This window comes from Felis catus, chromosome B4 (genome assembly GCF_018350175.1).
Source record: "Felis catus isolate Fca126 chromosome B4, F.catus_Fca126_mat1.0, whole genome shotgun sequence".
Lineage (NCBI taxonomy): Eukaryota > Metazoa > Chordata > Mammalia > Carnivora > Felidae > Felis > Felis catus.
Genome location: NC_058374.1, coordinates 1,678,026 through 1,705,172, shown reverse-complemented (window position 1 = coordinate 1,705,172; position 27,147 = coordinate 1,678,026). Strand labels below are relative to the sequence as shown.

Genomic DNA, 27,147 nt, shown 5'->3' with positions numbered 1-27,147 from the left:
CTCTCTCTCCCCCACGCTCTCTGTCTCTCTCCCTCTCTCTCTCTCAAAATAAGTAAATAAACTTTGAAAGAGAAGACGAAAGACCCAAAAATCACACTTTCAAGGAGAGTAGCCATGCCCCACAATTATTCTCCCTGCCCCAGGTCTGGGGTTCCCACGTCATCAGAACAGGCGGGGGGTGGCGGCCCAGACAAGGTCCTTCTCTCACACAGGGACAGAGAAGCCGATACTGTGCCGTGACACCAGTGGTGATATGGACACTTTGCTTGATGGTCAGATGTGCTGGACGCAAAGGTCGTAGAATAATTCTTCAGGTGTGTGTGGCTACCTACCCTTGGGGCAGAATCTGCAGTGCAAGGTGCTAAGCGAGATACGTTCTGAGCTTACACAGGCCGGCGTGTGAGTCCCGGGGGCAGAGGAAGGACATTATCCTGTTCTCTGCTGACCCCCAGTGCAAGGACAGTGCTTACACATAGTAGGCTGTTCACAAACACTCCCCGAGTGACTGCCGATGAGCGAACCACTCAAAAATCAGACCTTAGATACACCCCTGACGAGGCCAGACCTCTGCACGCGTGCACGGACTTTTGCGTCAGACACAGAGTCAGGCAGCCTCCCTCACCCCCAGCCTGTATCCCAGAGATCCACAGCTGACTGGAGATTTTCCACCGCACCACGTCGGAAATGCCCGCAGGGCTGTGCCCGGGACATCAGGCGAGGCCTTCCAGAGCCCCATCTGTCAGCATTTCTCCAGTCACATCTCGTGGAACAGAAGTTCCATGAGATGCTCCTGAAAAGCACGCTCCAAGGTCACGAGAAGTGCTGTTTGCCCACTCCATTGTGAAGATTTTCAAGTCACATTAGCAGACTGTGCGTTATAAGCCCCCGGAAGCCCTTTGGTAGAGAGATGTGCTCAGTTTCATAGAACTCGGCATTCCTCAAGTGTATTTGCTCATGCAAATGCTTCTTGGCCATGACAAACCCATCTGAGTACTTTAATTCAGCCTGGTCTTACCAACACAGCTGAGCGGCGGGGGCCGTGCGAGCCACACGCCCACCCGCGTGGTCACCCCACCGCCCTGCACCTGACTTTCCTACCGGAGAAGAGGAAAGCCGAGAGGGCCACGCTGCACCCCACAGCACCCCTGAAAGACCAGGGATGATGCAGTGGGGGGCCACATGTGGTACTGAAGTCTGTCTGGATGGGGAGTAAAACCAAGCCCTGTGTCGCTGCCGTGTAGCCGGCACCGTAGCGCCTCCCACAGCCCCGCCCGTTCGAGCCAAGGCCCCAACGCTCCACGGGGCACGGTGTGACTCGTCCCTGCTTTTCACACCTCTGTGTGGCTCACCATGCCTCACTGGGAAGTCCACCCACAGCCGGCCCCCACGCCTGCTTCCCTCCAGCCCTCGTAGGCGCCTCGCATCCCGGGGTCTCTTCCCGCCTGTGACTGGGAGAGCGGGGTCAGCTGAGCAGGCCGGGGAGACCCAGAAGCCCTGGGAAGGCACGGGATCCCAGCAAAGTGTAACACCGGTTTTAACATTAGCATCGGCAAACACAAGTTGTCGTGCTTGGTGCCCTGACGAGGTGCTCTTGGAACCCTCTGATTATTCCCTTCTTACCAGAGCCCCCAGGTGGAGAAGATTCTGGTCCAAGCAGCAGCAACTCAAAATCCTCCCTCACCCCCGTCTTTAGGGGCCGGCCCGGCCAGAGTGCCGCCGCCCCCAAACACTCCCCGCTCAGAGCGCTCAGCCATTTAGCCGGTCTGACCCCAAACACACAAAAACGCACTCTCAGGCAAATTAAAAACATCCATTTGCCACTTCTTATTCCCGAACCATGTGGAATGCAAAAGAGGAGCATAAAAAACGAGGCTCTCAGTAATGGGGAAGGCTTGCATTTTATCCCGGGCTCTGGAGCAGCGGTACGGAGCGAATACATAACGCTGTGTGAGTCTCACCCAGACAGAGGCGCACAGAGCTGGTAATAACTCAAGGTATTTTATCACTGTGTGTCCTCAGGCTAGGCATCAGATGGGAAAAACACTCCTGAAACAAAATTAAATAGTTTTAGATCTAATTTTACCAGGCTGAACTAGGTTGCAGATTGATTTTCATGGAATCTAATAGAGAACAACACACACGTTGCCCGTCTCATAGAAAATCCATCCACCGCACCACTTTCTACTCGCCTTGCGCTTCAGCACGAGTAATCAGAAGCTCGTACTTCACAAGGCAGCGCGCCTCGCCCTGCGAACGCCTTCCCCTCCAACGGAGCCCGATGCAGGCACGGCCTCCCAGGCGGCCTCCTCAAGTGCCTGCTCACGCGGACACGAGATCCGCTCACTCCCTCTGGCAGGAAGGGGAGGCCTGGGGCCAGGGCAGCACCCAGAGCCCACATCTAGCCGTCCTCTGTTCGGCCTCCTCATCTCTGCCCGCCACGCACCGCCCTCGCTCTTCCAGAATTTTCTCCTCTTCCCCAAACAGCTAAGCGCTGGCTCCTCTTCCTCCGTGTGCATCAGGGCCAACCAGAACCAGACGGGAAAGCGTGGAGGCTCCAGCCCCTCCCGGGACAGGCTGCGTGGGGCCTGGTCCCGTGGACTGCCTGCACGGGCCCCTGCCAGGCCACCCTGACCTGCACACCCTGGTGACAGCACCCACCTACTCCGTCTCTAAGGGTCACTTACGGTCCTGATCTGGGACATGGGTACACCTTCCCCGGTTGGCCGTGCCCCGGCTTTCTCGGTGACGGCGTGTGTGGGCTGATGCACCTCCCAGCAGGACCACAGAGCCCCTGAACACGTGGGGGTGGGGCTTAAGAGTACCCGCGCGGCACAACTGAGCGTTAGTGAGCGACAAGGGGGTGAAGAGGCCGAGACCTCAGCAGCAGGGCTGGATGAGCCTGAACACCGGCTGGAGTTCAGTCAGCAAGGAGGGAAATGGCGCCGTGTAAGGAAAACAGTGGCCAAGGGAAAGGACATCGCTGATGTGTGACCAGCACCCGCCCATCCTGTGCAATGGGTTGGTCTGCAAACTGCAGGGTCTTATCGTGAAAGCAGGTACACCGTCTACCCATGTGATTCCACGTCTAGTCGGGAGAGAGGGCCAATTAAACAGGCGTGACAAATAGCACTGAAGATGTGATACAGTCTGCACAGAAAATAGAGCAAGAGGGGCACCCAGGTGGCTCAGTCAGTGAAGCGTCCCACTCTTGATTTCAGCTCAGGTCGTGATCTCACGGTTCGTGAGTTTGAGCCCCACATCAGGCTGTGCACTGACAGCTTGGAGCCTGCTTGGGGTTCTCTCTCTCACTTTCTCTCAAAACAAATACGCTTAAAAAAGGAAAGGAAAGGAAAGGAAAGGAAAGGAAAGGAAAGGAAAGGAAAGGAAAGGAAAGGAAAGGAAAGGAAAGGAAAGGAAAGGAAAGGAAGTTCTAGACTGTTCTAGACTGTTCCAGGGGTGTCCTAGGCTTTGGAGCATGGCATGTTCTCCATGACCCTTTGTTGACTGAGCAAATGGAGTCAACGAATGCCAGTCTGGGTCCGAGGAGCCTAGACTTTTCAGGACAGCACTTGCCTCGGGCCCCCACCATGTGTGAGCATCATAGGTGACCACTCATCAGAACAGCAGAGAACCACTTGGGTACCATGGGTTCAGGTCAGCCTTGGGCGTGCTGCACGAACAGACGAGCTATTAGCTTGGAAATAATAAATATCATTTACATACATCAGCCACGAGCTCCCTTCTAAAGGGAGATAATTAAATTTAGACTTGCAAATTCAGATACCAACACTTTGACCTGCTCTCTAAACAACTGCTTATGTAATCAGTGTTCTATTCTCGGTTATTAGAATATCTAACTCATAGAAGAGATGAGAAATTAGCCAAATTTCAAACAGCATTGAAGACATTACTGTTGTTGACAGTGGGACTTAACAAAGTCAGCAGAGGACAGGGGGCCCTGCCAGGAGCTTCCGTGATGTCTCATTTCTTGCTCTCAAATGAACTCGCTTCAGCACCTTACATAATAAAAATAATGTAAGAAAACAAAATAAAAACAACGCTAGGTCTAGTTGGCTTGAGGAATGCAGGAGTCACCAAGCATCTCCTGACAGCCTAGTAAGATCAAGAAATTGCTTGCGTCCTAGATTGTTCTGACTTCATCATCGTGTTTGAACCAGTCACTGCTGACCCGTATTGGGTACATGTCCCTTGTCAGGATGTGTGTGTTACCCGTACATCTCACTTAAATCTGACCCACCCTAACCCTAACCCACACCCCTGACGTAGGGGATGACTTCATTTCAGAGATGAGGGAATGGAGACCTGGGGAGGCCAGGCAACGGGGCCGATCCCCCAGCTGGTAGTGGGCTGGGACCCAGACACCCTGAGCAGACAGCCTGCACACCCGCGGGGCTAGTGGTCCAGCTGGTGAGACAAACACACAGAGGGAAGGCAGACACGTGGGGACAGCCCAGCATGAGGTGTGGGCAGTGAACACTGGAGGGAATCCTGTCACAGGAAAGACCGTAAGGACGGGGCGGTGACTGGGATGGGCAGTGACCTCACCACTCTCTCCTCCAACAACCACCAGAACCCCCATGACAAACGAGGCGCAGTCAGGTCCTTCAAAGAGCACCACGCACGTGAGACACATCTAGGGTCTCACGGTCACTCATGGCGGCATAGAGTCCAGCCTCCGTGTCAAACTTCACGTTCAGGGCGGCATTATCCGCTGCCCTGGGGGCCTCTGAGGAGGGGCTCGCAGAGGACTATTCGTCTTGAAGAATGAAAGTCCTTCCTTCCATGAGCGCGGTCCCCTTGGAAGCCCTGTGTGGTGATCTCTGCAAACTGTCACTGCCCTGGGGGGCCCTGACTTGCACACCTTGGAGGTACCACCAGCTCACATGCTCGGAAACGGAGCCCTGGGGGCTGGTGGCTCCTCTCCTGCCCACCGTGCACCTGACACTCTCACCTCCCCCGCCCCTGCCACACGCCAGACATTCAGACCAGTAGAGACCAAGAGGCTCTGTGCTCCCTCCTCCCTGCCGGACCCTGCAGGACCCCATCAGGAGTGTGGCTCAGGCAACCGTTGGAAGGACAGACCGATGGGGGATCAGCGCCGAAACCGGGGAAGGGCGCGGGCGGGCTGAGAGCAGGGGTGCGGATGCGACAGCGGCCAGGGGCACACTGGGAAAGCAGGGCGCCAGGTCACCACGTGAGGAAGCAGGTGAGTCCCGTGACTCAGGCTTCCCGTTGGAGCCCCGGGCGGAAGGGATCGAGCGCGGGGGCGATGAACACCGGGAATGCTGGATTTGACTGGAGACGCTCACCGCGTCTGGAGCAGAGGGACTCAGACGCATCTACAGCAATCCGGCACAGTGCCCGCCAGAAGTGGGAAACGTGGCCAACGCGTCACAAGGGAGTCGGGCGGGGTTGGAGGAGGAGAACGCCTTCGGGCCACGCGCCTGCAAATGAGAGCTCCGTCTGAGCGCGGAAGGCCCACTGCCGCCCACGCGAGCCACGACCCCTGTCGGCGAGCACGAGTGGCTGATAGTCATGCTGGGCAGACCGAGACCGCCTGGCACCGCCTGGCACCGCCTGGGACCGCAGCAGAAACCCTCAGGGATGCCGCTCCGAGCCCAGAACCCCCGCTCAGGTGGGAGAGCACGCGTGGAGGGACGGCGGGGACGCTGGCCATCACTCGCGGCCTCGGAGAGCATGCTGGCAAGGGCACGCCTGGCCCGCACAAGCTCCCTGATCTGGACGCGGCTGACTTTCAGGCGGGGAAGGGAGAAGAGGCCACAGGTTCGGTCACCTGGGCTCTGCTGCGCCGTGGGCGTGTATATAAAGTAGCCATGCCACAGGGGCGCGAGTGCCACATTAGTGTCCTGAGAGAGGAAGCCAGCAGAGTAACAGAGATTACAAGGCACCGGCTCCCTCATCACGGAGCGTGCAGAGCCCCACCCCCCACCACCGTCTGTCACCTGCAAGCTGGAGACACAGGAAGATGATACACGGCTGGAAGGTCCGTGACCCAGGGGAGCTGGCGCTACAGGTTCCGAGACCCCAGTCCACATGTGAGGGCCCGTGAACCAAGAGTTGGAAGAGTGAGAATCCCCCTCCCTTCTCCACCTTTCTGTCTGTGCAAGTCCTCAACTGATTGGGTGAGGCCCACCTCAGCCGGAGTTCTCTGCTCGACTCAGTCCTCCGATTCGAATTCTGGTCTCGACCAGAAACTCCCTCACAGATGCATCAGAATCATGTGTGGCCACATATCCAGGCGCCCAGGGCCCATTCAAGGTAACACATACAATCAACCAACACAAACGTGCCACTCATGGTGTTTCTGTAGAGTCGTGGTTATCACCCGACAGATGTGCCGTTCGGTGCTCAGGGAATCCGGTGACCTTGAGTCAGAGACGGACGCTGGTGAAGCTTTCACTCACTCACAGAAGCAACGGTTGAGGGTTGAAGCCTCTAGTGCAGGAAGGGCGTGAGGTGAGAACAGGTGAAGGATGGTCTGGGCCAGAGGAAACTAATACAGGAGGTCTTTTCATAAAAAACGGAAGAATAGAATGTAAAACTGCAAAATAAAAGCATTTTGGTTTGGCACGTCTCCAAAGAAACCAGGATGCTAAGGAAGGAAGCCCAAGGAGCTGCAAGGAACCGACAACACCGAAGGACTTTGGGGGCGGCGTATCTCTAAGGGCAAGAAATCCAGACAGTGCGGGATTCGCGCTTATTTGCGGAGTATTATACTCTGGTTGTACCCACGGCTCCCTAACTACAGCCCCCCGGGTGCCTATCAGGTCTATGGGGTTACTTGCATTGGTGAGAATTTCCAGCCTCAAGATAATTCTCTCCTAGAATTCCTGGCCGGGATCACAGTCCAACCGTGTCTTGTAGACCCTCTCGTATACTCACTGCTCCTCAGAGCCAGTCCGGTCACCATCTGCTGATGGAGTGGGAGGGGCTCAGATGAACTGTGACCTTGATGGAATGGGGGGGGGGGGGCTCTGATGAACTTTGACCTCGCTGGTTGCAACAGAAAGAAAACCTTCTGGGAGAAGTGCAGTCTGAAACGGCCTCAGAGTCCCAGCTGAACCGTGGCTTCGCCCCCCGCCCGCCGAGACCCATTACTGGCGCGGACCTTCTGCCACAAACGGGGATGGCAGTGAGGACCGCATCCAGGCTGGACGGCCGTTAGGTCTGAAACCTCTTGTCGTCCTGCACAGACTGCTGTCCTGTCCGGAAGGACGGGGAGCCTCTAGTGGAGGCACCACACTGATTCGGAGAATGATGTCACGGCCACCTGCAGGCGGAGCCTGGAATGGAGTCAGCGTCTAGACTGCAAGCCAGATAATTGGGAGGGCTCGAGTCAAAGTGAAGTGTGAACCCACACCTTTACGTGTGCGCATTTAAAACTTAACTAGAGTCACCTTCTCGTCCGTCAATCAGTTGTCAGACCATCTGTCTTTGCCTGCTCTCCGCTCACCGCAATCTGGTGCCAGTGTGTTTGTTTTCCACGGCTTACAAAAATACGCCGGGTGGTAGAGTGCAGCTCGCGTCACGCCCGAAATGTCTGCACGGCCCCGAGACTGTCGTAGGGCCGCGATCGAGGCCAGATCAGGATCCCCCCTCCCCCTCCCGGGATATGTCCCGCGTCCGGTGCTGTCACCGTCACCCAGGGAGCCTGTCTCGGGAGGCATCCGTGTGGGACCTCAAGAGCAGGGCTCGAGCTCCAAGAGCCACAGTCACGCTTTCGCAGGTGCAGGCGGGGTGCTGGGGCTCAGGCGCCCTTCACTTAGGGCTTGCTGCCTGAGAAATCTGGGGGCTTCGCGAAGGAAGATAGGGGTCATGTGTCCCCCGACGTCCTTGGAGTCCCAGGGGGAGGGAAGCGCTCCCGCTCCCCCGTCGCCCATTCCCCGCGCACACCCGGCACCCGCACAGAGCCCTCCTGGGAAAGCACTGGGGCCCAGGCAGGGTCCACTGGCTCACTGGAAGTTGCAACTCCGTGCTATAAACACAGAAGGACTATCATGCTCTGCCCCCAATCCCTCAGCAAATCCCAGGCAGAGCCTCAACTACATGTTCATTTCCCACCCGAGAGACCCATCCTGTCCCGACTGAAGTTCACCATCGCAGAACCCATTCTGAGCCCATCCGGGGGAGGGAAGGGAAGGAACCTCTGTCGAAATGGCCACCGTGTCCTCAGTGGTGGCTCTCCCAGGGACCACCGTGTCCTCAGCGGTGACCCTCCCAGGGGACCAGTGTCCCTCAGTGGTGGCTCTCCCACATGAAGTCTCATGTGTGCTGCCCTCTGATCCCCTGTGGCCCTCAATACACAATCAAGGCCCCAAGCCCATGGTAACGGGGAGCCACCCAGACACAGCTGCCAAGCTTCAGAGGCTGAACTGAGAGCCTGGTGCACTGACTCAGAGCCTTTGCACACACTGCTCCTTCCGGGTGGGATGGTCTTCCCTCCCTAAAGTGCACAGTCCCATTCTCACCCTTCCAGCAGGAGTATCTCGGTTCTGGAGCAGACCTCCCAGTTCAATAAATGGGAAACTTACTATTATCCATTAGGTCTCAGCTAAGCAGTCACCTCCTGAAGGATGCCTCCCCTGATGTTCTAGATGCCCCCGGCCAGGTGAGGTCCCTGACGTTCTAGATCCCCCCAGCCAGGCGAGCTCCCTGACATTCTAGACCCCCCCACCTGGCCAGGAGAGGTCCCTGACATTCTAGATCCCCACCCCCGGCTAGGCAAAGTCCCTGACGTTCTAGACCGGCTCCCCCCCCCCGGCCAGGCAAGGTCCCTGATGTTCTAGATTCCCCCCCCCCGTCCAGGCAAGGTCCCTGAGGTTCTAGACCACCCCCCCCAGCCAGGTGAGGTCCCTGATGTTCTAGATCCCCCCCCCCCGGCCAGGTGAGGTCCCTGAGGTTCTAGATTCCCCTGGCCCGGTGAGGTCTCTTTGCATGATTCCTTCTTGGCGTTGGAGTTTGAAATTTCATGGATTAGGTGTGCAACTATTTGCATTCAACAAAGATTTGTTGAGTGAAGGTATTAGTCAGCCCAGGTTGTAACAAAGAACCACAGACCGGGCAGCTATACAGCAGACGTTCACTGTCCCACATGCTGAAGGCAGGGAGTGTGAGATCCGGGCGTGGGCAGGACTGGTTTATCCGAGGCCTCTCTCCTGGGCGTGTAGATGCCGTTCCTTCCCCATGTCCCCACCTGGTCATCCCTCTGTGCGTGTCTGTGATTGGATTGGGGCCACCCTAGTGACCTCGTTTCACCTCCAGCCCCTCTTTGAGGACCCTGTCTCTGAACACAGTCACACCCTGAGTTCCTGGAGTCAGGGCTCCAACGTGGATTTGGGGGAAAGTCATAGTTCAGCCCACAGAGCGAACGAGTGACTTACTCCATGCTGGCCGCCTGCTTACTGGACCCGTTCAAGACCACTCACGACTGCTCCCTATCAGGAAATTCCAAAAGGGGTCTTCATCTTCTTGTGACAATCAGACCTCCTTGTGTGCCACAAAACCCCATGCAGACCCAGGATCTCCTTTGTGTTAATGTTGCCTGACCTCCCTTGTGTCGTTCATAGAACAGCAGCTTGAAAACAGTGTTTTAAAATACATGTTCCTGAAACTCAGAAAAATCCTTTGCCTTTCCCCCAAGACGTTACTCCTTTTCTCCTGCCCGCATAGAGGTTAATTATTTTTTTGCTTCCCAGGGTAACCCACCTGTTCAAACTGATTTGTGTTTGTGTTTAGAAAGAAGGAACATCCATTAAAGACATACCTGTATCTGATCACAATATATGGCCAGGAAGGAAAGTGGGTCAGGCTTCAGGGAGGCCATCTGTCAGAGTGCATTTTGGCAAAAAGAAACCCTAAGAAAGGGACTTTGGAGGGGCTGAGGTTTGTAGCCCAGAGGCACCAGCAGAGTTCTGTGGCTTCCAACTGTCACCTTCTTGTCCAGGGACACGGCTGTCTGAGAGAGCTGAGCTGTGCTAGACGTGGGCATGAGTGTGGCCGACAAAGCAGAGATGTGTTGTTCAAAACCTCACTTTAGGGGCGCCTGGGTGGCACAGTCGGTTGGGCGTCCGACTTCAGCCAGGTCACGATCTCGCGGTCCATGAGTTCGAGCCCCGCGTCGGGCTCTGGGCTGATGGCTCGGAGCCTGGAGCCTGTTTCTGATTCTGTGTCTCCCTCTCTCTCTGCCCCTCCCCCGTTCATGCTCTGTCTCTCTCTGTCCCAAAAATAAATAAATGTTGAAAAAAAAATAACCTAAACTGTGAAATATTTAGTGCTTTTAAGGAGGCAGAGCAGAAGATCGAATGCTTAGATATTTTAGCAATTACGGTTGAGTAAAAGTTCCAGCAAACACATTATATCACATGAACATACTCTCCAGGTAACTGACATGTGCTCAAGCACCAGAGGACTTTCTAAAATTTTCCTCTTACCGGGGCGCCTGGCAGCTCAGTCGTTAAGCATCTGACCCTTGATTTCGGCTCAGGTCAGGATCCCAGGGTCGTGGGATTGAGCACAGAGCCTGCTTGGGATTCTCTCTCTCTGTCTCCCGCGCTCACAATCTCTCTCTCTAAAATAAAAAAAATTAAAAAATTCATCTCACTTAGTAAACTTGCTTCATACATCATTTATAAACAAAACAGCTTGTGAAGGCAATCACCACACTTACGAACCAGGTTCCACAGCCCCTCCTGCCGCCCTCATGAGTAAGCAGAGTCTTAAGTCACGGGCGTGGCGGGCGTGCTCCAGTTCTCTGTGCACCTGCTGTGGTTCTCACTTCCACCCCCATCCCCGCCAGTTCCCCTGGTTTCCAGGCATGCGCAGTCTTGACGGGAGTCTGAGGGTGTCTCCAAGGGGCTCCACCTTTCAGGCGGTGACTCTTCCTATAACCACCACCAAGCCTTCTAAGATATTTGAGCTTCCAACTCCATGAAATAAGCAAAAACAAACCCGAGAACCCAGTGCCCCTGGGGGGCCACGACTACGCACGCTCACTCTTCCAGGCCGCCACCTGACTTCCTTCCCCAGAGAGTGGTCTGCCTGTTTGGGAACTGCATAGAAATGAAAGTACTTCCCACCTGCTCTTCTGTGCCCAGATTTTTATTTTCTTACTATAATGTTTTAGAGTTTCATCCATAGTCCCTCAGGCGTTGTTGTTGCTGATAGTTACCCTTCATGTAAATGTAACACAATTCACTTATCCATTCTTCTGCTGATGTGCATGCGGGATGTTTCTAATTTTGAGCTGTAATGAATGAAATGTCTCTAAACATTCTTGCACAAATCTTTTTTTTTTTAACACATGTGTTTCATTTATCTCAGGTAAATATTTAGAAGCATAACAGGTGTATATGTAATGGCCAAAACGTCTTCCAAAGTGTCCCAGGGACACAGTGGTGCGTCCTGGCCCCCCCTGTGTCTTTGCCTAGACTGAGCTACAGTCCTAAGTCTCAGCTGTTCCACTGCTGTGCCACTGTAGTGTGCTGACACACTACACCTTTATGATTTTAATTTGCATTTCCCCTTGTGTGCAGTGATGTTAAGCACTTTTGCGTGGGCTTACTGGCTTCTGATATTCTCCTCTGTCAAGTTTCTGTTCGAGTGTTTTGCCCATTTCTTAAACTTTGGACTTTTTTCCCTTTATTATCCAGTCGAAAGGGTTCTTATACTCTGGATACAAATCAGTTGTCTTGATTATATGTCTGTTACCCTAACGTACGACCTGCTTTTTGTTTTCTTAACAGTGTATTTCAGTGCTGAAATTTTTAATTTTGATGAAAACTAATTTGTTTTTTTCTTCTATGATTAGTGCTTTTCTGTGTCCTAAGAAATCCGCACACATGAGGACCATGACAGTGATCTGTATTTTCTTCCACAAGTTTTAGAGTTATAGCTTTCACATTTAGGTTTATGGCCCCTTTTGTGACAATCTCCATGTATGGTATGAGGCACAGCTCAGAATTCATTTTTCCCAACCTGGTGTACAGTTTTTTCAGCTGTTTGTTGATAAGACTTTCTTTCACTCCATTGTATTACTTTGAATTCTTTGTTGAAAATCAATTGATCTTATAGGTACGATTCTATTCCTGAATGCTCTGTGTTGTCCCCCTGGATTATTTATCTATCTTTACATCACTACCAAATTGTATTTGTTCTTTGTTATCAATATTCTCAGCGAATGTGATCTCGTTTGGTTCCAGCCAAGAGTTTCTGCCCTCTGAAAATGCTTCCCACGTGCTCCGAAAATACATGAAATCACATCACTTCCAGGGGGCCATAGGCCTTTATTTTGCAATGAGTAATAAGGTTTATAACGCAAATGTCCTGGATCATTTTGAGAAATGCATTAGAAACGGCGTGCTGTGATATGACAAATGGCGACCGGGCCTTCCCGGAGAGGGAGTCTTGGCTGGAGGGCAGCCCCGGGCGCCATCCAGCATCACGGCCAGTGTAGGGCTGCTCTTTTGGCTCAATTTCTGGCTGGGCCACATCAGATACTCTGGGTGCAGGGCCCAGCCACCCCTTCCAGATACTCTCCCTATAGGAAACACCTTCTCCTTCTTCCCGACTTTACACGGGGGGGTGGGGGCGGCAGAAGCGTGGGGAATTCTGGAGCCAGCCTCTCTCAGCGTACACAAAATGTCCGGAATCGGGTAAAATGAAAGCACAGCCTCCGTTTTCATCAGTAACCCGTATGAGCCCGACCTCACGACTGTGGTGAACACAGACGCAGACAGAGCCGGAAGTCTGAGCGCAGCTCAGACGGGACCACGCCAGCGGGAGGGTCAGCTGACACAGCGGGTCAAGGAAACAGCCACAAAGAAAGGCGTTGACACCGAATCATTTTCAGTGTGATTATTCTAAATAAAAACTAGAATTCCCGCCGTGTGTCCTAATGACACGCTAAAGCGGCAGCCTTCCCACTCTCAGGGACAACTGATTCTCGCAGAAGCAACGATGTGGGATTCCCCGGCAGACAGGCCAGCAGCAGGTGCCCTGTTTTGTTCGGGTTGGCGAGTTTGGGCTGGGAACCTAAAATCCACTGCTGCAGAGGAGTCGATAGGATGTGAAAGAGGTAGGGTTACTACATAGAATACTGGATATCCAGTCAAATTTGAATGATCAAATTGTGGTAAAATATATATAACATAAAAGTTGACACATTAACGGTTTTTAAGCATATAGTTTGGTGGCATTAAATACATACATATTGTTATGCAACCATCACCACCATCCATCTCCGGAACCTCCTAATTTTCTCAGACTGAATCTCTGTCCCCACTAGACACTGACCCCCGCCAGCCCCAGCCCCTGGCGCCCACCATTGTACAGTCTCTGTGGCTTTGACTCCTCCAGGGACCTCAAATAAGTGGATCCCACAGTATTGGTCTTTCTGTGGCTGGTTTATTTCACTCAGCATAATGGCCTCAAGGTTCATCCACGTGGTCATGTCTTGCAGAGTCGCCTCCCTTTTTAAGGATGAATAATGTTCCGCTGTGTGCATTCACTCCATTTTGTCGTCCACTCCTCTGTCAGGCAGACACGTGGCTGTTTCCACCATTCAGCTGTTTTGAATAGTGCTGCTAGGAACACAGGGGCGCAAATACCTCTCTGAGACCCTGCTTTCTATTCTCTTGGGTGCAGACCCACACACGGGCTTGCTGGTTTCATGGCGGCTGCACCATTTCTCACTCCCACTCTCGGTGGTCAAGGCTCCGAGTCCTCCACATCCTCACTGACTCTTGTCACCTCCTAGCTGGCTTTGGGATGGGAGCGATTCTGACGGGTGTGAGGTGGTGTCTCGTGGTTTTGATTTGTATTTCCCTGATGGCGACTGATGTGGAGCATCTTTCCACGTGTCGGCTGACCATCTGGATGTCTTCTTTGGAGAAATGTCTATTCAAGTCCCCTGCCTTAAATCTGGATTTCAGATAAACTGAATAACGTTTCGGTATATGCACGCGGCACACAATACTGGACATTTATACACACTAAATAAGTATCTGCTGTTTATCTGAAACTCAGTTTTGACTTGGGGTCTTGTGTTTTTATTTGATAAATCTGGCAACCCTAGAAAGCAAGAACTCTGAGGATCTGAAACAGTCTTTAAATATTTCACAATTTTGCTAAAGTGAACTCTGAAATGGTTTAGTGTATTTTTGTGGGTGTTTGGCTGGTAGCCTCCGCTCTATTAGAAAAATGTAATTTCATTTTGAGATGCTCCAGACTAAATCATTTGAGCTTCACACTCTTTGTGTAACATTATTGGGCGCCCTTAATGAAATTATAACTCAAGCAAAAGATTTCATTCCCTCATAGTAAATTAGCTTGGGCTGTGAGGGTCTGGGAGAGCCAGTGCCTCCCTGGCTTATTCTTCTCGTTCCGTAGAATGAAGAAGGAGCAGGCATTTTATATTTGAGTTATTTATTGTTCTCTCTGAGTGAACATTACATCGCTGCCCGTCCCCACTGGAAACAACAGCTGTTAACAGGCTCCTGAATGAATTTCAATGTGGAGTCCTCTGGCCTCTGGGAAGCTTGGGTAAAGAGAAAACGGGCTCAGAATTGAAAGAAAAAGAGCATGTTGCCGGCCTGGGTCTGAACGCCTGAAGGCTAACTGCAGATAAAACCACCAGCTGAGGCTTTCGGGCGAAGTCACGCTCAGAGCTGTGCCCAAAAGGGAGCCCCACACGCCAGCAGTCCCCCTTCCTGCAGACAGAAGCAGCAGGGGGCACTGAAAACCCTGCCCTCTGGTGCCAACCGATTCCTACGGAGTGTCCCCGTAGCAAAGTAGCTCAACCCCTGCGGGCCAGGTCCGGACACGAGGGCTGCCCAGAACAGTGGGGAGGGGGCCCGGGAGAGGCGGGTGTCCACATGCGGACCCAGGGTGCACTCGCCTCTGCCCCCGAGGAGGCTCCCCTGCGGACAAGCGCCTAGCTCTGGAGGCTGGATGTAATCAGTGGAGTCTCTACAACACGGAGCTTTTCCTCCGGGTCCTTTAATATTCCGTCTGTGGTGTCTCCCCTCTGAACTCCTCCCACAACCCTGTCTTTCTTTTTAAGAGACTCATCGCTGAGGGGTGCCTGGGGGGCTCAGTCAGTTAAGCGTACGAATTTGGATCAGGTCATGATCCCGTGTTCCCTGGGTTCGAGCCCCACATCGGGCTCTGTGCTGACAGCTCGGAGCCTGGAGCCCGCTTCGGATTCTGTGTCTCCCTCTCTCTCTGCCCCTCCCCCACTTGTGCTGTCTGTCTCCCAAAAATAAACATTAAAAATTTTTTTTTAATAAATACATAAATAAAATAAAAAGATTCGCAGCGCTGAGACTGTGGGAAAACACGTCCCGTCGGCCACGAGCAGCGTCCCCCCGGGCCAGCTGCCCACGCAGATGTCAAGAGCCCAAACATGGGATGATGCTGTCCCCACTGCCTGTCCTCCAGGCTCTGCTGGGCGCCCATCTGCAGGATGGACACGGGGCCCCCATCCTGCACCCCTCCCTCCCTCCCTCGCTGCCCCTGTTTGGCATCCTTGCTCATGCACTTCCGGCCCACATGGCAAGTTCTCCATTGACGGGGAGGAAAGGTCTTGGCTTGAATTGCACGATTCTCGTTTAATTGTGGCATTTTTTTTTTTTTGGTACTTGCTTCACTGCCTCCCTGTGAAATGCCCTCGGCCCGAGCTCTGCCCCACCCAGCACCCCGGGAGCCCACGCAAGGTTGTCGCCCTGGAGACGATCGTTTGTGGAGTTTTGAGGGACAGGGAACAAGAGGAGGGGAGATGCCAAAAATGAGAAAAGAAGAAAGATGGAAATCATAAAGTCTAAAATTGAATGGAGAGAGGGGTTTGATGAAAACGCTGTCAGAAATTCAATAAAAGACTGAACCAGAATGAAGTGGCTGAAGCCAAAACGAGCCTTCAACGCCCCGTCCAAACCCTCAGTAATAAGAACTTGGGAGAGCACTGAGTTTTTCTGAAACTCAATGTCAAAAGTGCATTTCCTGTTCTTCTTTTCTTTCCAGACAAAGTAACCATGTTGTCAGCCTTCATCGCTCCCTTCAAGCACTTAAGCCCCGGGGCCACCAACACGGAGGATGAAGACAATCTAAGTAAGCGGTTTCCCTTCCCTGAAGAGTGGAGGGGGTCCCAGCCCCATGCGCTGAGGGGGTGTCCTCTACTGTCCCTGAATGAGAGACCCTTGGGGTGACGGGGGAGGGGACTGTGTGGGTTTCCCAGAGCAGGAGGCTCCACTCCTGTCCCCACCTGGAGTCCCTTCCCCATCATGAATCCCATCCCCACCTGCAATCCTGTCCCCACCTGGGTGGTGGGAAAATATGAGCAGTGACTATATAATTGAGAACTCCAGCAATGGCAGGGAAGAAACAGTTCTCTTGGACCACCCCGCCTCTCTTTCCTTTGTTTTTCCCTCCAAAAAGAAGAAAGGGAGGGAGGAAGGGAAGGAGGGAGGTAGCAAGAGAGAGGGGGAGGAAGGAAGGGAGAAAGAGGGGGAGAGAAGAGGGAGAGAGGGAGGTGAACACAGTTTGTATGATCGTCCAACAAGGAAAGAGCTGGATGGTTGCCTGCCCTTTGGGACAATAGTTCTGGCTCACGGATGAAACCAGACACCAAAGCAGTGTGGTGTGGGGACCAAAAAGCTGGTTGGGGGAGGGGATCTGAACAGTCCCCCTGCCGAGACCACTGAGGGCCCCCAAGGGAGGCAGGGCTGGTGTGCGTGTGCAGGCGCCCGGGCGTGCCTGGCACACACGGTCTCCAGTCTGTGGCGCACTGTCAACCATTCACACGAGGGGTGAAGCATCCCAGTCCACACAGATCCCTCTCGCATTTCAATATTATCTGACAGATGGGTCGCCCTTCCAGCCAAGAGTGAAGGGCGTGCTTACTGCCTGCGGTGAGGGGGCGAGGAGCGTGCGCGGGAGCTCCCAGGGCAGAAGGCACCGTCAGGGACCCACACGGGAGTGCTGTCCCCTCTGCCACCAGCTGGGAAGAAGCAGGGGCCCCTCCCAGGAAACCCAACCGTCAAGGGGACCGGAGGCTGAGGTCACTGCCCTGTGTGGAAATCAGAACATGCGTCTCTGGACCCTCAGTTCGGGGTCAGAGCCTCAGCAAAGCACATGCGCCCAAGGGAAAGTCTGGCAAGTGCTTGTTTTTCTTCTCTCAGGGTCTAAATGGGAAAATTTCTAGGACTCGGTCAATTTACTGAGCTGCTTCAGAAATGTGGGGCGTGCGCGTGCGCACACACACACACACACACACACACAAGTGCACGCGCGTGTGTACATGTCCATGAATGCATATTCTAAGCAGGCATGCACACGAGCCCCACGCTGGACTGGACTTATGGCCAAAGCTATCTGATAACACACGTGCAATATATGAGTTGAGAAAGAGAATCTCCCTCTGCTTCCTCTTCTTTCCCACCTCGAGGGGCTGGAACGCTGTGCGTCTACTCGGGAGCCCAGTGTGGACACGGCCACGTGCTCTGTAAGTGCCCCCACGAGCCTGGCCACGACACCCACGGCTCAGAGCCCCAGCACCTCGTTTGCAAAGCAGGGAAGGGAACGTTCCCTGAGTCACGGAGTTGAGATCGGAATCAGGACGATGCATCGAGACGTTCAGCAAGGACCTGGAAGACAGGAAGTGCCCAAGTTGGCTAACAGCAATTAAGGGGATTTCCCCTAATTCAGCTCCCTGGCTAACAGGTGGTTTTTCGCTGTTTGTTTCCTGCTAAAATGCCTTAGCAATGCTCAGAAAATTGTTTTCTGTCAGTGGAGTGGCCATCCGTCTTTGCCATATAAGCTGCTGATGTACTTAGGAAACCCTGTGCTCGGACACCGTTCAAAGACAGACCCCAAGCCGTGCCCTTGTCTTTGTAACTCTAGTTCTCCAACACAGCCTGCACAATCTATAACACCAGCGCCACTGGAAGGCAAGAGAGGAACCAGTGGTGACTCCCCTGAGAGGGCAGGGGTGTGTGTCTGACACATGTGGCATGTGCGTGCACACGCCTGTGCAGGGAGAGAGGGTGGAGGGGTAGGAGCAAGCGTGAACCGGCTTTGCGGTCTCCTTCTGTTCTTAGGTCACGTGGCTCTGGTGTGCATGGGCTGGTGGTACATGAAAGTGCTCTGCCCGCTCCAGGCGCGGAGTCAGGGGCAGGACCGTCAGGCAGGCTCCCCGTGCGGCCACCGGCACTCACCTCCCTCGTCCCAACGCCAAGGGCACAGCTGGGGTCTGGGGTCGGTGGCCAGAGAGACTCAGCCGGAGAGAAGTGGCGCCCGTGAGCCCCTCTGGAAGCTGTCAGCGGGGGTGGGTTTCCGCCAAGGGTCTACGGGACGACGCCACTTTGCTGAGACTTCCTGCTTAAGCGGGCAGCTCAGAAAGCTTTCTTCTCTGAACACTGGCCCCCCGACCTTGATGCCCACCACTGACCCAGGTCACATGAGGCGGGACGGTGATGCCTACTCCTGGGGTGCTTCCTGTACTGGGTCTGGAGGGAGGGAGACCCGCCCGCCGTGCCTGCTTGATCCTCCCCCAGATGTGCGGCAGGCACAGCGTCCAGGACCGCGTGTGACAGGTCAGGTCCTGCAAAGGAGGCCGCCTTGGCCTGTTTCCCAGCCCGATCCAGGAGTCACCCGGTCGGGCCTGCCCTTCTGCAACCCCAGCCAGCTGGCCCACAGGGCTCTCTGTGCTCAGAGAGTGGGCCACAGCCCACACCCTCGAGACCCCAGGACCTCCCTCCTCCTGTGAACGGAGCTCCGGGCCACTGGCCTGGCTCCTGGCCGCACCCTTGTCGGACACGAATGTGGAGCTCGGACGGCCGGTTCCTTGGCACCCCACCAGCTGCGGACACGGCAGACACAGGGTGCTAAACAGCTCCCGGCACTGGCACTGCTTGGAGAAGTCCGGCTGCATCATAACCAGGCAGATGCTGGCCCCAGAAAGGGGGCGAGGGGGCGAGGGGGCGAGGGGGCGAGGGGGCGAGGCGGCGAGGGGAGGGGCAGGGAGGGGCGGAGCGCGGGCATAATACACAGCCCCACGTGCCACCTGCACTCGCGCCGGAGCCGTGAGGGCCATGAGCCCACAGCCGAGGACCTCGCCCTCCACGTGGCCTGTTCACATCTGACGGCCGACAGCCAGTGCGCAAGGACAGCGCGATAACCGGACTTAACTCTGGGAGGAAATACTTCACTTGGAAAATTCAAGTTTAGCCACAGCCAGGCCAGGATAAAACTCTGGTCTTTCTCCCCAAAATGTGTTTCTTTTATGTGCTGGACCTTCACAGATAGCACTGCATTTGCTGACACTTTTTGTCAGACAGGAGAAGTACTTGTGGGCTCAGGAGACGGGCCGACGCGTGAGGGAGCGGAACAGACGTGGCCGTGGTTGAAGTTCTCGCACACACGGCCACTCGGCCTCGGAGGGTGGCTTTGTGCCCGGCCGTCTTCAAATCGCCGCTGAGCGTCCATCACTGACCTTTGTGGTATCTGTATTTGCCTGTGTTTCTTCCACTTCCCACAATGGAAGGGCACACGAAACTGTGGGAGTCACGGACGCTGTAGTTCGCGGACGTCTGGTGCCGGATGGCGTGAGGATGAGGGAGGTCACCGGTGTCCTACCGCAGCAACGCGCCAGCCAGCGTGGGCTCTCAGGGCGCCTGCACGCGGTTCCCTCGGGAGCGGACTTCGCCAATGGAAGGCGTTTTCCAAGGGGGAGAAACATGACGTGAGCCCTGGATGGGGACACAGTGGGGTGGTGGGAGCTGCATTGGGCCCCCAGGCCCACCGCCCCATTCTGCTCCCCATTCTGTTTCCGAGCATTCGCCCGCAGGCTGGTGTCCCGAGGGCACACGCACACACACGTGCACAAAGAGTGTAGGGACGGGCAAATCCTTAAATGCACCTTAACGTGCACCTGCCTTGTAACAAGTGACAGCCCCCGTCCGGCCCCCCCGCACGGGAGGTGAGTTTCCCTGCAGAGCTGCTCCAAGCTCGAACGTCCCGCGAGTCTCTGAGTTATGACCCGCAAGAAAAGCAATCGTTCAGGAGAATGAATTCCAGGGTAGAATTAAGGACTCGCCAATTCTTATATCGTAGTATGACCCGTCCGTTTGAGGGGTTCCGAGCGTACAAGAAATACACTTTCAGAAACAACCCGTTTTTATCGTACAATAAATATTCCAGAGCCACGTCTCGCCCCCTGGAACCCTGGGAGAGTCCTGGCAACTGCTACCTCCGAGGCAGCCATGATCGGTCGCCAGAGAGCCCACAGCGTTTACAGATCATGTGGAAAGTCTTGGTGCGTTAGCCCCCTGGACCCTCACAAAGGCCCCACTGGCACGTTCTGTCTGTGCACGACTCTGCCGCCAGCCCCGTGCAGAGCCCCAGCTGCACCCTCCTTCTGTCTCCAGAGACAGTGCTCACACCGTCCATGAGGCCTGGGGTCAGCTCCCTGAGAGAAGGCCAACTCTGAACCAGCAAAAAATGCACGCCTGGAGGGTCAGCACAAGACACGAGCTCCTGGGCAGCTTAGGGACGACAGGAGCCCGCTGCCCACATTGAGGTGCCCCAGTGTGTGTCAGCAACATGCCTGCAGGGCGATTCTCAGGGCAGCCAGGCCAGGAGCAGAGACCAGGCCCTGCTCTCCTGGACGAGGAGAATCCGTGATCTCCAGGCACCTCAGGGGTGACCCCAGGGTCAAGGAGCAGAAGACTGTGCTGGGACAGAGCCCTGGGTGCGTGGGCTCCGTGGCGCCCAGACCCAAGGGCACGTGTGCAGGGACAGGCACCCAATAGCCTGTATCAGGAGTGAGAGCCTTCTCAGCCTCCTGACTTCTTGTCTCCGGGTCATTCTGACAACAGAGTATGGGAAACGCGTTAACCATGATGGAGAACAGAATGAGAATCCTCTCCTAGGTCGGGGGGTGGGGGGATTGCAATGCGTTTAGTACCGTCCGTGTGGAGGAGACATGAAGGTCAGAGCTGGAGTCCCGTAAGAAACCCAGGCGGCCTTGCTGCAGCAAAGCCCTGCAGGGACCCGGCAAGTGGCGAGAGGTTTTCCAGGACAGGCTCGTGGATCTCTAAGCAGCGCTATGGCTGCAGGACAGGTCTCCCTGCGAGGTCCCCGTCCATCCCTCCTCTGGCAGCCAGGAGATACGGTGCATGTGGTCCAGGTGTCCTTCCGTCTCCCCCACCGGACTGACTGTCCCAAATGACAAAGTCTACTTTCGCCCCTGTCTGTCTCGGGACCCAGAAGGCTGCTGACGCTCAGATGGGTCTGGTAAGTCCGTGTGATCAGAGTTTGCCTTGCCAACCACACGGGAGACACACAGGAGGCATTTGTGTCGCACTGTGGCGACCATGGCCTCAGCAACGGAGTGGACGTATTCAGGCCTGGCCTCAGGAGCCCCCGGCTCCCGGCGCACTGTGACAGAAAGGCTGTTCCCCTGATCCCCGGCAGTCCTAGAATTCCAGGGAAAAGTCATTCTCAAGAGCTCGGGAGTCTCTGTCTCAGTCTTTCCTGCTATTTTCAAAAACCTGCGTGAGACTTTGCTGTATGTGAGGGTTTGGGCTGAGCCTCCTTCACACGCTCCTCTGGTTCAACCTCAGAATAATCCCACAAGACAAGGCTATTGAAGCCACTGTAAGAAAATGGAGTGCGGGCAGGCGGAGGGACACGCACCGGAAGGGCCGAGGGGACTTGGATATCTCGTGTGCCTGAGCCCAGAGCGGGTGGAGAGGCTGCTGCCCCCCACCCCCTGCAGGCTCCAGCTCCAAGGGCAGCCGGGCTGTGTGGAACCAAGTGGAACCCCCACCCGGCTCATTTGCAAAACCCAGACATTGTAGCTAGTGTTTCCCGGACGGGACCCAGAAGCCCACATTTTTCATCAATTTTTGTCAGTTATTGGTTATTATGGAAGGGGTCTTCCTGCCACAATCTGACAACCACGGCTTATGCCACGGCAGCCATAGGGAAATGTCTGTGAGGGCTGTTCCTCCAAGATAAACCTTTCTACCTCAAAAGGCAACAGAGGTCATCTGATATACTGCCTGCTCCACTGGCACAAACGGGCTCACGGACCCCCAGCTTGTGGGAAATCAATAAGAAATTAGAGAACTCCGGCAACATCTGCTCAATCTGGAGTAGGCCTTTTTGGTTGGGTTGGGTTTTTTTCCCCATCTTTACATTCAATTTGAGAAGCTGCATGGTTAATCTGATCTACTGTCTCTTGGCCCGAAATGCCCTAAAAATGGCAGAGCTATTTGCCGTCTGTCTGTAGCCAAGACACATAATGATTAAAAAAGGGGTAGAGATTAAGTGCTTGATATTTGGAAGGTAGTTATTTCTACCAAAATAGACCGTAAATACATGCCACCCACCTCTAACTTACAAAACCCACCGTGTCCAGCCTTGGACCAAAGTTACCTGTGCAGACCTAGCACCTCGTAGAAGCGAACGGCTCCAGGAAAGGCTAATGGTGCAGGCTGGCTAGGGAGCACCGGGCGGGGCCGCACAGGAACCCGAGGGCACCCCCCTCCCCCCCCCCCCCCAGGCTGGCAGGCTGCACTGCTTTGCCTTTTCTCTGCCAGCGACGCCTCGAGGGCAAGGTCACGGAGTCTACGGCTCTTACCGCTGCTCGCCTTCCGGGGCAGGACTGAGGGGAACCCGCTGGGCGTCTGTCCGTAGGCTGTGAGCCAGCTGTAAAAATCCCCCCTCATCTCCATGTGCTTAATGAGAAAAAACCCACTCCTGACTCTGGGGAAGCCTTCAAGGGCCGTGCGTGGCCCCCGCGTCTGTCCAAACCGATGGCCGGCGATAACTCCCTCCCACCTCATGGAGAGCCCAGCGCAGGTGCCCTGTGAGAGGGCTGAGAAAATGGTGGGACGATTCTGTTTCTGTGAAACCACCCGTGCGTTAGACAGACATTCCCAGGACGCGCTCACATCTCCACCAGCTAACCCAGGGCAAGCATTTCCCTCATTGAGCCTCGTTTCTTCTAGAAACTGGTGCCACGACCCCACCCAGGGTGGGTTTTAGGAATAAGAAAGGCAGCAAAGTGAAGGTGTGAGGGGCCTCCGTGAAAGGTAACTGCACCGCTCGCCACCACCATCCCCTGAGGATTTGGGACGAGACCTGAGGGGTCCGCGCCCCAGAAGCGCCCTTGTCTCTGGAGCAGTGGGGACCTCGTCCTGTGGTCCCGAAGTGGCACACGTCCCACACGGAACAGCTGTCTGGGCTGAGAGGGGTCCAAGAAGGCCAGGCCACGGAAGTTAAGTCACCATTACACGCATCCCATCCACCACCCACAGTTAGCAAGAGATGGTTTCGCCAAATTTACTTCCCACCGTTTCCTGCAAGGAAAGAAAGAAAGGGAAAAAGGAAACACCATAGACACAAAGGAAGCCACCCTGTGAGCCCACATCCATTTTCCGTGCTTGTGTCTCGGGGAAGGTGGGAAGTCTCTAACCTTTACCCCCTATGTGTGATTCCACAAACAGTGTATATAAGGTCTGTGTCTGCAAAATCTGGTGCTGTCCTCACTCTACGCGTTAGTTTGCGTCATCTAACCCATTTCTCAGTCACCTATGTGGACGCATACACACGTAGTTGATTAAGTGCAAGTGCCACGTGGCCTTCCCTTGAATGACGGCACCACAATTCGCCCACCACCGCCCTCGGCAGAAAAGGCCGCCCTGACCCTCAGCATTGCCCAAAGCCCGTAGGAGGAAGGGGACGCCTGTTTGGTTGGTTCGGGGCGGCCTGGGGAGACAGGCACGGCGCCCGTGCCCAGGGCGGGCAGCCGGCCGCAGCCTGGAGGCCTCGCGGGCCCCACCGGCACCTCCTTCTCAGAAATGCCTCTCCACAAGAACCACCCGGGACGCGGGCCCTTCACTCCTGGCGAGCGGCCCCCACGTCCACACAACCCCCTCCCCGGGCCCCGGGCCGAGTGTGAGTCCCCAGCCGGCTGTCCTGCTGGCGGCTGCAGTGGTACCGTCTGACGTCGGTGGCCAGCCGCCAGGGCCCTGGGTCACGGCTGTCTTTCTCGCCCGCAGGTACCAGCAGCGCGGACGTGAAGGAAAACCGCGTGAGCAACTGGGAGGCGAGGCCCCTGGCCGCCAGCGACAGGGCCAGAGGCGGCACGCCCGGCGTGAAGCGGAAGAGGCCTCTGGAGGAGGGCAACGGTGGCCACCTGTGCCCCCTGCAGCTCGTCTGGAGGAAGCTCTCGTGGTCCGTGGCGCCCAAGAATGCGCTGGTGCAGTTGCACGACCTACGCCCGGGCCTGCAGTACCGCATGGTGTCCCAGACCGGCCCCGTGCACGCGCCCGTCTTCGCCGTGGCCGTGGAGGTCAACGGGCTCACCTTCGAGGGCACGGGGCCCACCAAGAAGAAAGCCAAGATGCGGGCGGCCGAGCTGGCGCTCAGGTCCTTCGTGCAGTTCCCCAACGCCTGCCAGGCCCAGCTGGCCATGGGCGGTGGCGCCGGGCCATCCACGGACTTCACCTCCGACCAGGCCGACTTCCCCGACACGCTGTTCAAGGAGTTCGCGCCCGCCGCCCCCAGCGAGGCCTTCCCCGGCCGCCGGCCCGCCGACCCCGGGCTGCTGGCCACGGCCTGCCCGCGGGGCCGGCTCCTCTGCCACCCGCTGGATCTGGTGGGCCCTGCGGCCCCGGGCGACAGGAACCCCGTGGTCGTGCTGAACAAGCTGCGCTCCGGCCTGCGCTACGTGTGCCTCGCGGAGCCGGCCGAGAAGCAGCGGGCCAAGAGCTTCGTCATGGCCGTGTGCGTGGACGGCAGGACGTTCGAGGGCTCAGGACGCAGCAAGAAGCTGGCCAAGGGCCAGGCGGCGCGGGCCGCCCTCCAGGCCCTCTTCGACATCCGGCTGCCGGGCCACGTCCCCAGCAGGAGTAGAGGTCAGCTCCTGCCCCAGGTGAGCCTCTCAGGTGCTGCCACAGGCGGCCGTCTTTTGAAGCCAGGAGGCCGGGTGGCGGGCAGACCCCTCTGCTCCCATCACTGGCGGGCCCCCCGCCCCCCGCATCATTGTTAGGAGCGATTTGCAGGCCTTTGGAGAGAGAGAGCGGGTCGTGTGAGTGTGAAGAGAGTGTCCACACTCCCGGAGCAGGTAGCAGATCACCCTGGAGATGGCCATGCCACCCATGAGGGGCCGCAGTGGGCCCTCCCCGGGGAGAGGGTTAGCGGCAGGTCACTGCAGTGAGCGCGGCAGCGTGATGTGTGCGCCAGGCGGGGTCCGGGGGGGGGCCTCCAGCTGGGGGCCTGCAGAAAGCCCCGCGAACGTGGTTCATCTCGCCCGGGTGATGCCAGTCGGGGCCCCCGGCCAGGCCAGACAGAGGTGCAGGGGCTGAGGCCAGGGGCTGGCGGGAAGCGGAGAGCTCGGGGAGGGAGGGGGGCTCGCGCCTGCGTCACGGCCACAACCTTGCCGTTTCTGCAACACTGGGTCACTCATTCGGGGAATATTTTGTGGCGCCGTCCGTGTGTCGGGAACTGTCTATCGGTGATTTTGTAACAACCTCTTCCCTCCAAGTCTTAAAAGTGCTTATTTATGCAAATCACCCTTCCTGTCACCACTCTGGGGACTTGTGGGCGTCCTGTGTGTGTTAGATACAGGACGGTGTCTATATTGGCTTCGGCATCAATCGAGGACAGACGTGCTTCACGCAGTTAGAAAGCACAGAGGCCAGTGTGAGCGCAGAGTGGGCCCCGTGTACCTGAGTTACCGCTGGGACTACCATGCCCCCCATCACAGCATCCGGAACAGAGTCCGCCGCACCCAGGGGACCAGGCGCACGCTCCCCGGGGAGAACAAGGGGCTGCACAGCCATCAGAGCAAATGGCTGCGGGAAAGACCCTAGAGCAGAATCACGCCGGGGCAGGCACTCACTCACTCACTCACTCATCCGTCAGTCTTTGACCCTTAGCGGCTGCAGGGCACAGGAGGGCAGGGGCCTGCTCCGGCATGGCCTGCCCCCCCACAGCGGGGTGGAGAGACGGAGGGAGACTGCTGAGCGAGATATTCCTGTTTCTCTGTTCCCTCTGCCCTTGATCCCGTCCTTTGGTTTTCAGATACTTGCTGCACGTTGTAGGAGGCCAGTTGGGGCCGTTTAGACTGTAACCTTGCCTTGTCTTGCGACCTACCCTCAAGTAACACACTTTCCAAGTAAACACGGTGTTTGCAAAGCAGCTGGGCATCCCTGTGAGTCCCCGCACGTCTCCGAGGGAGGGAGGGGCTGCGTCTTGCTCTCTGTCTTCTGCACCCCTGCTGGTTTGTGTCCTTTGTTCCCTCTTGTCCTGTGTCTCCACTCGTCACTTAAACTCGCCAACAATACCCAAGGAAGCCGCTGTGCCCTCTGCGGCCTGCGTGAGCCCCAGGCTGCCGTGACGTTGGCCATGGCCTGTGTCTCCCAGCCACCTTCTCTGAGGATGCCCCCATGCCGGGCCCCCGCGGGCCTCCGCCGGCCTGGCCGTTCTCCCCGTCCTCCTCCCTCTGTGGCCGCTGCACCGGCCCCGCTGAAGGTTGAAGGGTGTCAGTGAGTTCTGGCCGCGACGCCTTCTTCTTCATGTTGTCAGCCCCGAGCGCTCAGACGGAAGAACCAGGCAGCACCACTGCTTTGTAACAGTCATTTGACCCCAGAATGCAGCACATCAGTTAAAGCCACGGCCGCTAAATTATTTTTCTCTGACAGTCTGCTAACCACCCCGACTGGATGATGGAGGGCGCGGAGCAGCGTGAGGGTTGCGGGCCATCCATCACACCCCAGGCACCGCCATCTCGCAGGCTCATTACCTGTCGCCTCGCCCCTGCACCCTGGGGCTGGGTGGGGCTGAGCCGGCCGGGGGACTCAGGACCAGTCACCATCAGTGGCTTTATTGAATCCGAATCCTGTCTTGGATGTGGCCTGGATTCTTGGACTGATCTTTAATTCAGGAAAAGATCCCAAGAATCCCTGTAAGTCCTGCTCTGCTCTCCTGCGCTGCCCGATGCTGTCCATACAGCTGGCTTCCCCTGGTCCTGGGGTTCCAGGTCCCCAAAGGCACGACCCTTTTTTCCCTAGCTGTGCTGTTAGCATCTGTGCAGGAGAGCAA

General features: G+C 56.1%; 1 protein-coding gene across 3 annotated transcripts in view; it reads left to right on the top strand.

The window, feature by feature from the left end:
• ADARB2 (adenosine deaminase RNA specific B2 (inactive)) overlaps positions 1-27,147 on the top strand; it is a 429,400-nt gene that overhangs the window by 275,586 nt on the left and 126,667 nt on the right. For all 3 annotated transcript variants that reach the window (XM_011283586.4, XM_045060802.1, XM_045060803.1), the window contains exons 2-3: positions 16,057-16,143; positions 24,102-24,976. In XM_011283586.4, coding sequence (XP_011281888.2) covers positions 16,057-16,143; positions 24,102-24,976 — 962 coding nt within the window. The remainder of the gene's footprint in view (positions 1-16,056; positions 16,144-24,101; positions 24,977-27,147) is intronic.